Source organism: Rhinoderma darwinii, chromosome 4, assembly GCF_050947455.1.
Source record: "Rhinoderma darwinii isolate aRhiDar2 chromosome 4, aRhiDar2.hap1, whole genome shotgun sequence".
Taxonomy (NCBI): domain Eukaryota; kingdom Metazoa; phylum Chordata; class Amphibia; order Anura; family Rhinodermatidae; genus Rhinoderma; species Rhinoderma darwinii.
The window spans coordinates 265,629,888-265,646,894 of NC_134690.1; the positions used below are offsets into that span (position 1 = coordinate 265,629,888).

At 42.5% G+C, this 17,007-nt stretch overlaps 1 protein-coding gene across 1 annotated transcript in view; it reads right to left on the minus strand.

Annotated features, from left to right (window-relative positions):
• The window catches only part of FMN2 (formin 2), a 302,966-nt gene that overhangs the window by 196,492 nt on the left and 89,467 nt on the right, over window positions 1-17,007 (minus strand). Inside the window, exons 5-6 of the mRNA XM_075862445.1 lie at window positions 14,135-15,831; window positions 6,754-6,898 (exon numbers count right to left, since the gene is read on the minus strand). Of these exons, the coding sequence (XP_075718560.1) occupies window positions 6,754-6,898; window positions 14,135-15,831 (1,842 nt within the window). The remainder of the gene's footprint in view (window positions 1-6,753; window positions 6,899-14,134; window positions 15,832-17,007) is intronic.

The window sequence follows — 17,007 nt, forward strand, 5'->3', positions numbered from 1 at the left end:
AAAAGTGTTGAACTGCAGTAAGATCAACATCGTGCTGAATATTAGTATATAATGATTCCACATCTATTCTAGCTATCACGGTAGTGGGAGTAACGTTGATCTCCTGGATCCTGGTGACAGTGTCCTTAGTGTCCTTTAGATAGGAGGATAAGGAAGAAACAAAGGGTGACAAAATTTTGTCCACGTAGAGGCTAATTCCCTGTGTCAGGTTATCATTTCCTGATACAATAGGCCTGCCAGGGAGAGGGCGAATGACCTTATGAACCTTTGGCAGGGCATAAAATGTTGCTAAAGTTGGAGTAGGATTATATAAACGTTTAAATTCGTCCATAGTAATTAGGTTATTCCTTTTAGCCTCAGTGAGAAGAGTATATAATTCTGATAGGAAACCATCCGTGGGGCTGCCCTTTAGAATGACATAGGTAGTATTGTCATCGAGTAATCTATGGACCATGCAGACATAGTCATCACGGTCCATGATCACTATATTGCCTCATTTATCGGAGGGTTTTAGGACCAAATTATCATTCTTACGCAGATCATCCAGTGCCATTCTTTCATTGTCACTAAGGTTGCCCAAAATCTTCGATCTATCACCTCTGAGTTTCTTCAGATCATTAGAGACCATCTTGACAAAAATGTCGATGTGGCTGTACTGAGAGAAGGGGGGAGTAAGCTTAGACTTAGGTCGTAGAAATGAAAGGGGACCAACAACCCTAAGTTCCTAAGTGTGTTGGATTCATCACGATTTTGACAGGTTCCATCGTGTATGATGCCCTTGAAGTGTTTATGTAAGGCTAGGCTATATTTGGAGGAAAAATGGGTTCGTTTGCATATGAACGCATAGTGCTATTATATAGAGTAATGAATGAATGATAATTATGAGTGCAATAGTATGCACCCAAGGGCGCAATTACCTCACTTCCTGCTCCAAATGAACAGGTGTGATGACTCAAATGGCACAAATGTGCACCTGATGGCAGCCCCGGCGCACGCGCAGTGCGCCCGGCAGGATGGCAGGCGCCGTGGGAAGCCAATTGCGTGTTATCATATCTGCGCACGCGTCGGGACCGCAACCATGACAACATGATGCGGTAATCCGCGCGTGCGCAGAAACAGTTGGCTTCCCACGGCGCCTGCCATCCTGCCGGGCGCACTGCGCGTTCGCCGGGGCCGCCATCAGGTGCACATGGTGTCGGCTTCAGCACATGCGCGCTGCGCACGAGCGGATGGCCATTTGAGTCATCACACCTGTTCATTTGGAGCCGGAAGTGAGGTAAGTGCGCCCTAGGGTGCATACTATTGAACTCATAATTACCATTCATTCATTACTCTATATAATAGCACTATGCATTCATATGCAAACTAACCCCTGAGGAAGTCACTTTGTGACGATACGCGTGGGGCTTTCAATCCCAATCTCCCCTCATGGTTCAAGAACAGGACATGCTGATCTGATGCTTATTTGATGCAACATTTATATATTTTTCCTCCAAATATTTCATTTATTGAACGTCTGTTCTAGGGGTTTAGGTGAGTGAGTGGGGGTTTCAATTTGTTTGCCACTTATCATGGTGCCCCCCCCCCCCTCCCAGTGATTCTTGTATGCCATTTTTAATGCTAATTTTAAATGTTTTTAACTTCTGTGTAGTGTATTAAATGTAAATAAATAAATATATTTTGGATATTCACATGTTTATCTCATTATAGATACGTTTTTGACTTATACATACCCATTTTTGTGTTTTGAGTTACAGTGGTTTATAGGGTATGTGGCAGAATATACGCAGTGCCTGCCAGTGACATATATACTTTGCAGTCTTAACCACCAGTGGCGTAACTACCGCTGTAGCAGCCATAGCGGCTACTACCAGCCGGCACGAGCCCCCCCTCCCCCTTGCCTGGAGTCTCCGCTAGCAGCAGCTATGGCTGCTACAGCGGTAGCAACACCACATTCAATAGTGTCTGCGTCCTTCGGATGCAAATGCTATGGAACACTATGACAGAGCAGGGAGGTATCTCCCTGTTCTGCCATGGGTTCTCGGTGGAATGACCCTGCCTTAAGGTGCCAGTTTAGATTGGGTCTGTCGAACGCCCTGAAAGACCTGCTAGTTAGCTATACCTCTTCTGACTCCCTAGATCAGGTTATGGCTTTAGCGGTACGACTTGACCGACGTCTCAGGGAACGACGACTTGAACGTGTTTGTGTTTTCTCCTCTGACTCCCCCATGATGCCTCCCGAGGTTCCGTTGCTTCGTTCTTCCACGGAAGACTCGGGGGTACCTATGCAACTCGGGGCCTCCGTGTCCCCCCAACAACGTAGAGAGTTCCGCAGGAAGAATGGTCTCTGCTTCTACTGTGGGGATGACAAGCATCAAGTGAACAACTGTCCTAGGCATAAGAATAAGCAGCCGGAAGAACTTCCGCACCTAAGTGACCATCGGGGAGGTCACTTGGGCGCACAGGTATTTCCCGTAAATATGAAACGTAATAAAATCTTGCTTCCCTTTCAGGTCTCTTTTGGTGGTAGGTCTGCTACCGGCAGTGCCTTCGTGGATCCAGGGTCTTCTGCTAATATTATGTCTGTGGAATTTGCTATGTCTCTAGCTATGCCATTGATTGATTTGCCTAAACCTGTCCCGGTAGTGGGTATCGACTCCACTCCTCTTGCTAATGGTTATTTTACACAGCATACCTCTGTGTTTGAACTCCTTGTTGGCTCCATGCATTTGGAGCAGTGCTCTGTACTGGTGATGCAGGGATTATCGTCCGATTTGGTTTTAGGCCTTCCCTGGTTGCAGTTGCATAATCCCACGTTTGACTGGAATACTGGGGATCTTACCAAATGGGGTAAAGAATGCATGACGTCATGTTTTTCTGTTAATTCTATTTCTCTCCCTGAGGAGGTGAACACTCTACCTGAGTTTGTTCAGGACTTCGCTGATGTTTTCTCTAAAGAGGCCTCCGAAGTGTTACCACCTCATAGAGAATACGATTGCGCAATTGATTTGTTACCAGGAGCTAAGCTCCCTAAGGGTAGGATATTTAATCTCTCTTGTCCTGAACGTGAAGCCATGAGAGAGTATATCCAGGAATGCCTGGCCAAAGGTTACATTCGCCCCTCTACTTCTCCGGTAGGTGCTGGCTTCTTCTTCGTAGGGAAGAAGGATGGTGGTCTTAGGCCATGCATTGACTACCGAAACTTGAATAAGGTCACTGTAAGGAACCAGTATCCCCTTCCTTTGATTCCTGATCTCTTCAATCAGGTTCAGGGGGCCCAATGGTTCTCTAAGTTTGATCTACGAGGGGCTTATAACCTTATCCGCATCAAAGAGGGGGATGAGTGGAAGACTGCGTTTAACACGCCCGAAGGTCATTTTGAATACCTCGTCATGCCCTTTGGGTTGTGTAATGCTCCCGTGGTCTTCCAGAATTTCATAAATTAGGTTTTAAGAGACTACCTGGGGGTATTTCTTGTAGTGTACCTTGATGACATAATTGTGTTTTCCATGGACTGGTCCTCCCACATTGAGCAGGTCAGGAAGGTGCTCCAGGCCCTTCGGGAAAACAAACTGTTTGCTAAGACCGAAAAATGTTTGGGGTGCAGGAGATACCGTTTTTGTGTCAAATCCTCACTCCTCATGAATTCCGCATGGACCCCGCCAAGGTCCAGGCTGTGGCGGAATGGGTCCAACCTACCTCCCTGAAGGCGTTACAGTGTTTCTTGGGGTTCGCTAATTATTACAGGAGATTTATTGCTAACTTCTCGGTCATCGCCAAGCCTCTTACGGATCTCACTCGCAAAGGTGCTGATCTCCTCCACTGGCCTCCTGAGGCTGTCCAGGCTTTTGAGGTCCTTAAGAAGTGCTTTATCTCGGCCCCAGTGCTGGTTCAGCCCAACCAAATGGAGCCATTTATCGTGGAGGTTGACGCGTCCGAGGTGGGAGTGGGGGCTGTCTTGTCCCAGGGTACCAGGTCCCTCACCCATCTACGCCCCTGTACCTACTTCTCCAGGAAGTTTTCGCCCACTGAGAGTAACTATGATATTGGCAACCGCGAACTCTTAGCCATTAAATGGGCATTTGAAGAGAGGCGCCACTTCCTGGAAGGGGCTAGGCACCAGGTAACGGTCCTTACCGACCACAAGAATCTGGTTTTCCTAGAATCTGCCCGGAGGCTAAACCCGAGACAAGCTCGATGGGCATTATTTTTTACCAGATTCAACTTTTTGGTCACCTATAGGGCTGGGTCTAAAAATATTAAGGCTGTTTCACTGTCACGTAGCTTCATGGCCAGCCCTCCTTCGGAGGAAGATCCTGCTTGTGTTTTGCCTCCAGGTATAATCATTTCCTCTATTGATTCTGATTTAGTCTCTGAAATTGCGGCTGATCAAGGTTCAGCTCCCGGGAACCTTCCTGAGAACAAGCTGTTTGTTCCCCTGCAATTCCGGCTAAGGGTACTTAGTGCAGAGTCATGATTTTCCCTATCTGGCCATCCAGGCATCCTGGGTACCAAGCACCTCATTGCCAGAAACTATTGGTGGCCTGGGTTGCTGAAAGACGTTAAGGCCTACGTCGCCGCTTGTGAAGTTTGTGCTAGGTCCAAGACTCCCAGGTCCCGACCAGCGGGCTTACTTTGTGCCCCATAAGAAACTACGCAATGCTAAGACGTTAGCTACCTTATTTGTCAAACACATCCTGCGTCTCCATGGGGTCCCTGTCAATATTGTTTCTAACAGAGGGGTACAATTTGTTTCATTGTTTTGGAGAGCCTTCTGTAAAAAGTTGGAGATTGATCTATCCTTCTCCTCTGCCTTCCATCCTGAAACTAATGGCCAAACTGAGAGGACTAATCAGTCTCTAGAACAATATTTAAGGTGTTTTATCTCTGACTGGCAATATGATTGGGTCTCATTCATTCCCCTCGCCGAATTTTCCCTTAATAACCGGGTCAGTAACTCGTCAGCGGTCTCCCCCTTTTTCTGTAATTTTGGGTTTAATCCACGGTTCTCCTCCGTTTCACCTAGTAATTCCAACAATCCCGAGGTAGATGTCGTTCATCGGGAACTGTGCACAGTCTGGGCCCAGGTTCAGAAGAACCTAGAGGCGTCCCAGAGCATACAAAAGACTCAGGCAGATAGAAGACGTTCTGCTAACCCCTTGTTTGTGGTCGGGGATCTGGTGTGGCTATCGTGAAAATATTTGCGCCTTAAAGTTCCGTCCAAGAAGTTTGCTCCCCGGTTTATAGGGCCATACAAGGTCATTGAAGTCCTTAACCCTGTCTCCTTCCGACTGGAGTTGCCCCCATCTTTTCGAGTACACGACGTGTTTCATGCCTCCCTCCTTAAACGCTGCTCCCCGTCCTTGGCTCCCTCGAGGAAACCTCCGGTCCCTGTTCTCACCCCTGAGGGGGTAGAATTCGAGGTGGCCAAGATTGTGGACAGCAGGATCGTCCAAGGCTCCCTCCAGTACCTGGTCCATTGGAGGGGATACGGGCCTGAGGAGAGGACTTGGGTACCCGCCCGGGATGTTCACGCTGGGGTATTGCTCAGGAGGTTCCACCTTCGTTTCCCCAATAAACCAGGTCCACCTAGAAAGGGTCCGGTGGCCCCTCATAAAAGGGGGGGTACTGTAAAGGATCTGCCAGACACAACTTCTGTGTCGACACCCATAGGTAATCAGTCTGCACCTGCTTCTATGTCTATGAGACTGACTCCATCTTCCACCACCCAGGATGGCAGGCTTAGGAGTGGGAGAGCCTATCACAGCCTGGCCAGACAGAGCTAGCTCCCGCCCTCTGTCTATTTATACCTGCCTTTCCTGTTCCTCCTTTGCTTGTGATTCTTCTCTGCTAGTTTCCTGGCCCTGCTGCAGCTTCTTGAACTACTGATCCTCTGCTTGTGTTTGACCTTGGCTTTACTGACCACTCTTCTGCTCTGCGTTTTTGTACCTCGCTCATCTCCTGGTTTGACTCGGCTCGTTCACTTCGCTTGTTGCTCACGGTGTCCCCGTGGGCAACTTCCCCATTTCCCTGGCTTCTTGGTACCCTTGTCTGTTTGTCTGTCGTGCACCTATTGAGTGTAGGGACCGTCGCCCAGTTGTACCCCGTCGCCTAGGGCGGGTCATTGCAAGTAGGCAGGGACTGAGTGGCGGGTAGATTAGGGCTCACTTGTCTGTCTCCCTACCCCGACATTACAATAGGTTTAAAACATTCGACAACAAAGATTTACCCCCCAACATGTTTCACCGTATCTCCGCGTCCTAAGGGGCTATGCTTTAAACCTATGACTCTGTTGTTCCATCAAAAGTAGAGACTTTCTGTTATAATGTGTATTACAGACGTACCATCTCAATAGTGATCACATACAAATTGAATATAACGTAATGGACGTAGACAATTTACTATATAAGTGAAGAAAATCTAACTAATTATATAGGATAGATAGGGACAGTATATTTTAACCCATTTTTGTGGAGTAAGGTATATTTAGAGTTTTAATTTGATATAATAAAAGTGATGTTTTATAATCTAATTAGTAAGGTGGAAATAAGCCATTTCATTTCAAACTGTACATATACATAGTTTTGTATGCCTTACCAACCATTTAGAGTCTTCTTTCTGTATTTAATAACTCTATCCCAATGTACTTTAAGTTATGCATATTTATAATTAGGTATATTTGTCATAAATGTGACAAAATAGAACATAATCAAAATCTGTTTAGATAAAATAATAAAGTATATAAAGACTTACTTGTTTGGACTTTGTCTTGGTTATAGTATCGGAAATAGGTTTCTTTTTTTCTTTCACTGCAGTTTTGGAAAATAGACTTTCAAGCTCCTGAATATCTACTTTTGGTTCACTAACTACTTCCCAAACGAGAGGGCTGCCTAAATCTCTAAGGTAAAAGATAAAACAATTTTAAGATCAACCAGTATTTCAACTGAACTAACATCATTTCTACGAACAAAACATTAAAAAAAATAACCCTTATGAGCGATAAACAGTAAAGCAGGTTATATATCATATACTGCTCTATACTGTAGTTTATATAAAGTTTTTCTATACAGCCAGGCAAAACGTAGACATAATGTTGACTTGCTTTCACTAATAAAAAACCATCCCGGATCAAAAAGTGCCCACCATCGTTTGTTGAATTTACCTGTCCCTAAATATATTTAGTAGATAATTGTAGAAAAAGGGGGATCTATAACGGCGCTGCTGCGTGGACCAAGTCAAATGGAGAAACAGTAGTCTCTGGAGAAACGAGTAGTCTCTTCTAATTTAAATGGGTGCTTTATTGCAACGCGTTTCGACGCCGAACTGGCGTCTTCATCATGCATAAAATTTTGTTTAAAACAGGCTGGTATATATATACAACACTGGCTAATGATTGGCCCAGTTCAGATGGAGCAAAAGTGGAAAGCAAACCGCCAAAACATGGCGGGTCAAAGTTCATAAAATTACCAGGTACAATAACAGAAATAATCAGATTATAGTATGATTGGACAGAGAACATGTAGTTAGGTAAAACATTAAAATATTAAAATACAGAACGGGGGATGTTTGCGAGATGTTACATGTCAAAGGTTGTAGCGGATCCGAGGGACTAAACATTTCCAGTATAGAAAGTACATCTCATAGTGCGGGCGGCAAAAGGTAGTAATGTAGCGTTGTTTTGTTTCTTTTATTCAGTGTATTGGTTAGTACAGTGAATGTGGATTTGTTTGGGTAAACACGGGCCGTAGTCAAGGAGATCGTTTTGACTACGGAAGCCGAGGCGGGCCCGAGCAGCATGCGGTGGAACGCATGCTGGCACGCATAGTGGCACGCAAACTCCGGGGGTTCGCGTGAGACGTCATTGAGGAGAGGGATGGGCAAGGACAGCTGCTGAGGAGGTAAGTGGAAATATTTGAATGTGTGTATGAAAATAATTTAATTCAAACAGTATGTATTCAAAAGGTTTATTAGCGGCTAGGAAAATGGTTAGTTTAAAGAGAACATGGTGAACTCTTTATGGTCTCATAAAAAGATCTTTTATGTAAAGAAAAAGATTTTTTGGGGGTTTAAAAAAAATATTTTGACAGTACGTGTTGGTGTGTGTAAGGACATAAGTACGAAATTTTGGGTTGAAGCATTTCGGATGGTTTTACACTGGGGGATTTTTACATATGAATGTTGGTTAGAAAATCTCCGGGTATCAATGTCTAAGGAGGACAACAGTTTGTGTATTTAATCGGTAGGTTTTAATAGGAAAATCATGTAGATGTGTGTATGTGCGTCTTAGTGTGTTGGCTAGAAGGGTCATGATATCTCCTAATTAAGAGGATTAATCGATGTTGATAGGGCTAATCCAAGGACGACTCTGAGATGTCGTTCAGGCCTCTGGGATGTAGTGTATTCATTTTGAATATCCAATAATTTTCCCTTTGTTTCAACTTGTTGAACCTATTTGGGACATCTGGGTGAATATGTTCAATAGGAGTAATTCGGATTTCATTAAACTGACATTTGTGTATTTGAGCAAAGTGGCGAGATACACTGTTTTAAAAAACCAGTGTTAACATTGAAGCGGTGGTTGTTGACCCGGGTTCGTAGGCATTGGGTGGTCCTGCCTATATACTGTAGTTGACAGGGGCATTCGATAAGGTAAACAACATACGAGCTGCCGCAATTTAGAAACGTTCTGATTGGAAAAGTTTCATCGGTAACTGAGGATGTGTATGTGTGTTTGTTATGGTTGATAATGTTACAGCATAGGCAACGTGGGCGACCACATTTGTATGATACTTTTAGATCTGAGAGGAAGTTAGTGTTGGGTGTTAGGCGTTTCTTAATTCTGCTAGGAGCTAGGATGTTTTTAAGAGTTGAAGACCGCCTGAAGGTAATACTGGGTTTCATTGGGACCAGGTCTTTCAGGTATGGGTCATTTTTAATGATGTGCCAATGTTTCCCTAAGATAGCTCTGATTATCTTGCTACCTTTGTTGTAAGTAGTGATAAAATTGGTATTAAAGTTCTTGCTGGGTCCAGGATTTCTAGGAGGCGGGTTAAGGCAGGAATTTTGCGTTAGTTCAGTAGCCTTATGTCTTGCACCTTTTATTAGTTTTAGAGGAAAGTGTTTGTCTTTAAAACGTTTTTCAAGGACATTGCACTCTTTATGATAGTGGATGTCTGTGCTGCAATTCTTTCTGATCCTCCTAAATTTCCTCCTATATATCTGAATACCAAAATCTCATTGAATCCGCTGCCGTTGAAGGCTTAATTACTAAAAAAGAAAAACAGTTTCTGTCTGTCCCATTTCCAAATATGCCCTTCATATACCACCTACCAAAAATACACAAGTCACTCACAGACCCCCCAGGACGTCCAATTATCTCTGGGATAGGTTCACTTACCAGTAACCTGTCCCATTTTGTTGACCTTCACCTCCAACCCCTTGTATTGACCCTACCATCATATCTAAAAGATTCCACACAATGAATTAGAGACCTGAACAATCTGAATATTGACCCCTCTACACCCCAAATTTGTTTCCTTACAGCAGATGTAACCGCGCTGTACAGCAATATCCCCCATAACAAAGGCATAGAAACAGCCCATTCTTATCTTTCATCCAATACCTTAATTCCTGAGTCACAAGTCCACTTTCTAATCAATTGCATCGAATTCATCCTTCACCACAATACATTCAGCTTCAACAACAATTTTTACAACCAGGTCAAAGGATGCGCCATGGGCACCCGGTTTGCACCAGCATACGCAAACCTTTACATGGGAGCATTTGAAAACACATACATTCATGGCACACACCCATTCAAAAACAATATACTACTATACGGACGCTTTATCGACGACCTATTTCTAGTTTGGAGAGGAAGTATTGATGAAGCCTCCCTTTTTATTGAGACCCTAAATAATAACAATTATGGATTAATATTTACGCATACCTTCTCTCCCGTTTCCATTGGTTTCCTAGACCTCACAATTAGCCACGATAGCAATTACAATAAATTCATCACCCAAACACATTTCAAACTGGTAGATGTTAACAGTTACATCGATTTTAGAAGCGCTCACTACCGCCCTTGGCTGAAAAATATACCATTCGGACAATTTAGGAGGATCAGAAAGAATTGCAGCACAGACATCCACTATCATAAAGAGTGCAATGTCCTTGAAAAACGTTTTAAAGACAAACACTTTCCTCTAAAACTAATAAAAGGTGCAAGACATAAGGCTACTGAACTAATGCAAAATTCCTGCCTTAACCCGCCTCCTAGAAATCCTGGACCCAGCAAGAACTTTAATACCAATTTTATCACTACTTACAACAAAGGTAGCAAGATAATCAGAGCTATCTTAGGGAAACATTGGCACATCATTAAAAATGACCCATACCTGAAAGACCTGGTCCCAATGAAACCCAGTATTACCTTCAGGCGGTCTTCAACTCTTAAAAACATCCTAGCTCCTAGCAGAATTAAGAAACGCCTAACACCCAACACTAACTTCCTCTCAGATCTAAAAGGATCATACAAATATGGTCGCCCACGTTGCCTATGCTGTAACATTATCAACCATAACAAACACACATACACATCCTCAGTTACCGATGAAACTTTTCCAATCAGAACGTTTCTAAATTGTGGCAGTTCGTATGTCGTTTACCTTATCGAATGCCCCTGTCAACTACAGTATATAGGCAGGACCACCCAATGCCTACGAACCCGGGTCAACAACCACCGCTTCAATGTTAACACTGGTTTTTTAAAACAGTGTATCTCGCCACTTTGCTCAAATACACAAATGTCAGTTTAATGAAATCCGAATTACTCCTATTGAACATATTCACCCAGATGTCCCAAATAGGTTCAACAAGTTGAAACAAAGGGAAAATTATTGGATATTCAAAATGAATACACTACATCCCAGAGGCCTGAACGACATCTCAGAGTCGTCCTTGGATTAGCCCTATCAACATCGATTAATCCTCTTAATTAGGAGATATCATGACCCTTCTAGCCAACACACTAAGACGCACATACACACATCTACATGATTTTCCTATTAAAACCTACCGATTAAATACACAACAAACTGTTGTCCTCCTTAGACATTGATACCCGGAGATTTTCTAATCAACATTCATATGTAAAAATCCCCCAGTGTAAAACCATCCGAAATGCTTCAACCCCAAATTTCGTACTTATGTCCTTACACACACCAACACGTACTGTCCCAAAAAATTTTTTAAACCCCCAAAAAATCTTTTTCTTTACATAAAAGATCTTTTTATGAGACCATAAAGAGTTCACCATATTCTCTTTAAACTAACCATTTTCCTAGCCGCTAATAAACCTTTTGAATACATACTGTTTGAATTAAATTCTTTTCATACACACATTCAAATATTTCCACTTGCCTCCTCAGCAGCTGTCCTTGCCCATCCCTCTCCTCAATGACGTCTCACGCGAACCCCCGGAGTTTGCGTGCCACTATGCGTGCCACCATGCGTTCCACCGCATGCTGCTCGGGCCCGCCTCGGCTTCCGTAGTCAAAACTATCTCCTTGACTACGGCCCGTGTTTACCCAAACAAATCCACATTCACTGTACTAACCAATACACTGAATAAAAGAAACACAACAACGCTACATTACTACCTTTTGCCGCCCGCACTATGAGATGTACTTTCTATACTGGAAATGTTTAGTCCCTCGGATCCGCTACAACCTTTGACATGTAACATCTCGCAAACATCCCCCGTTCTGTATTTTAATATTTTAATGTTTTACCTAACTACATGTTCTCTGTCCAATCGTACTATAATCTGATTATTTCTGTTATTGTACCTGGTAATTTTATGAACTTTGACCCGCCATGTTTTGGCGGTTTGCTTTCCACTTTTGCTCCATCTGAACTGGGCCAATCATTAGCCAGTGTTGTGTATATATATACCAGCCTGTTTTAAACAAAATTTTATGCCTGATGAAGACGCCAGTTCGGCGTCGAAACGCGTTGCAATAAAGCACCCATTTAAATTAGAAGAGACTACTAGTTTCTCCAGAGACTACTGTTTCTCCATTTGACTTGGTCCACGCAGCAGCGCCGTTATAGATCCCCCTTTTTCTACAATTATCTACTATACACCAGCAGTTACCTTTGGAAACCGGTCCGGATCTGGCAGCAGCACCCGTGGATTTATTTCGCGCATTACCTATGGCTTTCTGGTGAGCATGGTATATTCATTCTTCCATTAGCCTACCCTACTGAACTGCACTATGTGGCGCCGTGGTGTTTTCTCTCTCTCTCATAAATATATTTAGGAAAAGCTACTTGGTACATTTTATTTATTGAAATGCAAAGAAGGCAAGCTTTCTTTTCGGTGACTGAATTTTTTGGGACTAATTCATAAAATGAATGTAATTTTGCTGGAATGGTTTTTGGGTGCCATGTCACATTAGCAAAGCCCCTGGGGGACCAAAACAGTTTAAAGCCCACAAAAGTGACCCCATTTAGGAAACTGCACCCCTCAAGGAATTCATCCAGATGTATAGTGAACATTTTAACCCCAAAGACTTTCATCTGAATTCATTTGAATTGAGGCGTAGAATTAGCTCCCAATTTTTCATTTTCATAAGTGGTATTAGAGAAAAAAACAACACAATTTGTTACTCAATTTCTCGCGAGTACGACAATACCCCATATTTGGCCCTAAACTGCTGTTTGGGCACATGGCAGGCCTCAGAAGGGAAGGCGCGCCGTTTGGCTTTTGAAAGACAGATTTTGCCTAGGATTGGTGTTCATGTGCCATGTCGCATTTGAAAATCACCTGAGGTACCAGAGTACAGTGGAGACTCCCGAGAAGTGACCCCATTTTGTAAACTACACCTATCAAGGCATTTATCAATTGCTAGGATATATGGCAGTAAAAGAGCACCATGAGCATTTGAGTCCTATTTTGGTAAATTTTCGCAGTATTGGCACACAATTGCAGGGATCTGAGTTCAAATAATAAAACAAACCCCAAAGTAGTGACCCCTATTTTGGAAACTACGAAGGTATATTTTAAGGGGTGTAGTGAGCATTTTCACCCCACAGATATTTTTTAATTAGAAATTAAAGCGCAGCGAATGGTGAAAATTGAAAATTGACATTTCTCACTGATATACCATTTTAGTGCGCAAAATGTTCTGCCCAGCTTGTGCCACTAAAGACAAATACTTCATAAACTGCAAAGCGGGTTCTCCCGGGTATGGAAATGCCATATATGTGGACGTAAACGACTGTTTGGGCACACTGTAGGGCTCAGAATAGAGGGAGCGCCATTTGGATTTTGGAGCGCGGATTTTGTTCAATAGTGGTTCTGTTTGGGGTTTTACTGGAATTTTAGTTTGCAATGTGGGGGTCTACTGTGTGACCACCTTCATACAACTTTTGTTGAATCGTTAATTTTCACAAAATATTGCCCGAAAATTCTATTTTGCAACTAAAATGGTTATTAAGAAGACCCTTTACACAAGACATACTGTACAAAAACCTGTAAGATATGAGGAGTTCATACATACCATACGTGCCTACATTGGTTTAAAAAAAAAGCCCAAACTGCAGGCATGCACCCACTGATCCTTGCATGCATTTAAAAGCAGAGATTTTCTGGACATTATTCTCTAGTGATTATCATTAACGCCCTGACTGTGGCGTGTAATGGACATCGTTAGAGAAAAAACCAAAGGGTTTTATACTATAAAGGTTAGGTACAGTCTGGGATAAGGATAATGTAAAATGTATTTGTATGAGTGCTTTATACGACTGATTTGACTTTGTGATCGTCCAAGTATCCACGGGTCACTGGAAGAGAATACTAGGGGGAGTATGGTATCCGTCAAGGTATACGTTAAATGCATACATCAGTAAGCTCGACTCATTGACCCTGGAAAAGCTCCTGAAATCACTGCGCTTTTTTCACTCTGGCCAGAGCGCTTTCGACATACTCATAGGTAAACTGACTTCGTAGTCAGTTAGGCCTACACTGTATATTAGGACCACTATTAGGGCACTACAGCTAATAATATGTATACTGGGAAGCAACATATTTATAAACAGACATGCATGCATTCATTTGCAGTATTACCTTTTCCCATGTAATTCAATTCTTGTCCAGTAAAGAGGCTTCATAGGCCTTGAAGGTTCAATTGCAGCTTTCTTATTTTCTTTGTCTTGGCCTAATCCTATTGTAAATAATCCCGTTGGCAGAGGAGGTGGTAGATGTGCTTGAGAATGAGCAAAACCAGGGAAATATGTTGAAGCAGTAGAATTAATTGAAGGTGCTGATGGTGGTAGGAAAGGTGGTGGTGGTGGTGGTGGTGGTGGTGGAGGTGGCATATGTGAAACAGACTGAATTGCTGCAGTACCTGGTAGTGGAGGAGGAGGAGGAATATGAATAGCCCCTGGTAAAGGTGGTGCTGGTGGTGGTGGTGGTGGAGGAATGACATTAATACCTGGAAAAGGTGGTGGATGAGGAATTCCACTGATGTTAGGTAGTGGAGGTGGCAATGGAAGAGGAGGAAAACCTGGTAATGAAGGCAGTGGAGGTGGTGGAGGAGGAAATGCACAAGTACCTGGAAGTGGTGGTGGAGGAGGAATTGCAGTAATAGCTGATAGTGGAGGTAGTGGTGGTGGAGGAGGAGGAGGTGGTGGTGGTATAGAAGTATCTGCTGTAAATGGAGCAGAAGGTGGGGGTAGAGGAGGAATTGCAATTGTGCCTGAGAGTGGAATACTTGGTGGTGATGGAGGAATTGCCGTCAAGCAGTGAACTGAAAGTGGTGGAGGATCTAATGGTGCAGTAGTATCTATATGGGGTGGTATTGGAGGTGGAAAATGAGGAAATGATTTAGAACATGGCAATGGTGGAGGGGGAGGAATTGGTTGATGAGGTAATGGTGTTGGCCAAGGTACTGAAGAATTATATGGTTGTTTAGGTTGCAGAGATAAATCATGAATTATAGAGGAAGATGGTAAAGGGGGAGCAGGAGGAATTTCTTTCGAACCTGAAACTAACGTTGATATCTCAGATATATGAGTTAAGGAGTTTAAAGTGTGTTTTTCATTAGGGTGAGTTTCAAGCGTAGTGTTTTTACTACATGGGGATTGCAAGAACATAACTGTGGCATGAGATGGAAGTTTAGTCACAGAATCCTGAATGCTTAGATTTGAGTGCAACAGGGGAGACAGTGGGCAGGGAATGTTCATACAAGTATGTTGTACAATAGTGGGTGAAGAAAGTATTAAAGGAGCATCAGTACTACAACGATGGGAGAACGATGAAACCTTTTCTTCAGACGAATTATCCTGTTTTTCAAGATATTCTACACTGTTTAATGAAGTACTAGATGAGATCGACTTTTTGACTTGCCCAAAAGTAGTTGCTTTGCCTGATGGAGGATTTAAACATTCGGAATCAAACTGTACAGAGTTTGACTTCTGCTGTAAATCTACAGAACAATCATCACATTGTGCAAAAATCTGTTTTCCAGATGAATTCTGAAATGTTTCTGTATGGAACAAAGGCACTTCTTGTAGTATATACTCAACCACTGGCGACGTCTGCACAGATTTTCCTTGTACATGATTCTTTAGAGATATGTTTTGAGTACAGTCATTTGTTGCAAACAGCTCAGAGGGAGTACTTTGTTCTTGTATTTCATTAATGGTAGAAACAGTTGGTTGTATATATTGCCTTTCATGTTCTGCAAGTTTAGCCTTCAAATCTTGTATTGTTTGTTCTAGTTGCTGTATTATATTTATGTGATCTTCCTTCATGTCTTTATCCTGTTCAAACACATTGGATTAATTCATAGTTTAACTTGCATAGTTATTAAAATAATCACATAGCATCCAGTGGTAGATAAACTTGAACTGGCAATTATATATTTTATTCATTCATACAATAAAGCAGCATCCTTGCTAAAACAGATTAGTATTATAATTTACATATATAATACATACTAGCTTATCTTTCCTCCTCAGCTTAATTCACCTAAATAACTTTGGAGAGGCATGTCATGTGAAAATATCAACTTAGAGATAAAATTGGTCCATCAATTTGTGATATATTATGAACAAAGTTACCGAAATGAAGAAGGATAAATCATATAAAAGGGTTATTGCTGACTCCGTAATTTATAACATATCCATAGGATATGCCATAAATGTCTAATAGATGCGACTCTGAGCTCTGGGACCTACACATATATTGAGCCTAGGAGTCATCTGACCCTTGTTTAGGTTGGTGAGGAAGCTGCTGATGATTCCAGGTGGGGGTCCAGGTGAAAGAGGGGTCGCATGACCCTCGTACTCGATGTAGGTGCGGGTCCCAGAGCTATCAGACATTTATGGCATATCCTCTATGCCATAAATGTCTGAGTTAGGAATAACCTTTTAAATGCTTTAAATTATGTTTTGGTAAACTTTGGCTACAAAAACATGGGCTAATATTACTTTCAAAATTTGAAGAGATTTTCAAGCAACTCAATGCATAGGTATGTAGCACAGCAATAAAAAGTTTAGTGTAGCCGTAGCCTTAAAGAGATTTTCTTGTTTTATGCAAATAAAGACTCATGTATAAATTGTGTGTTCTTGCCATGAAGGTTTTAGTTCACTAGCTGCAAGCATAGTAAAGTATATATTATAATTGTAGGAAAGCATATATTATAAAGGTATTTTCACACAATGGATATTTCAAATGGAAGGCAAGGCTGACCCTCGGGTTTCTGCAACAGATTTGCAGTTTCATCTGCCGTAAATCCACACGCAGATTAACCCCATTCAATGGGGATTGTATAGCACACAGAACTGATCTGACCACGTTCATGTAAGGATTCAGGAACTGAGGTGCAAGCATGTCACAAGGGGTTTTGAAACTAATGAGACATTTTTCATCCAGGATGAAATTGAGGAGGGGACCTACGCCTATTGTCTGCATTTTTCTTAAAGCAGAGTATGGCT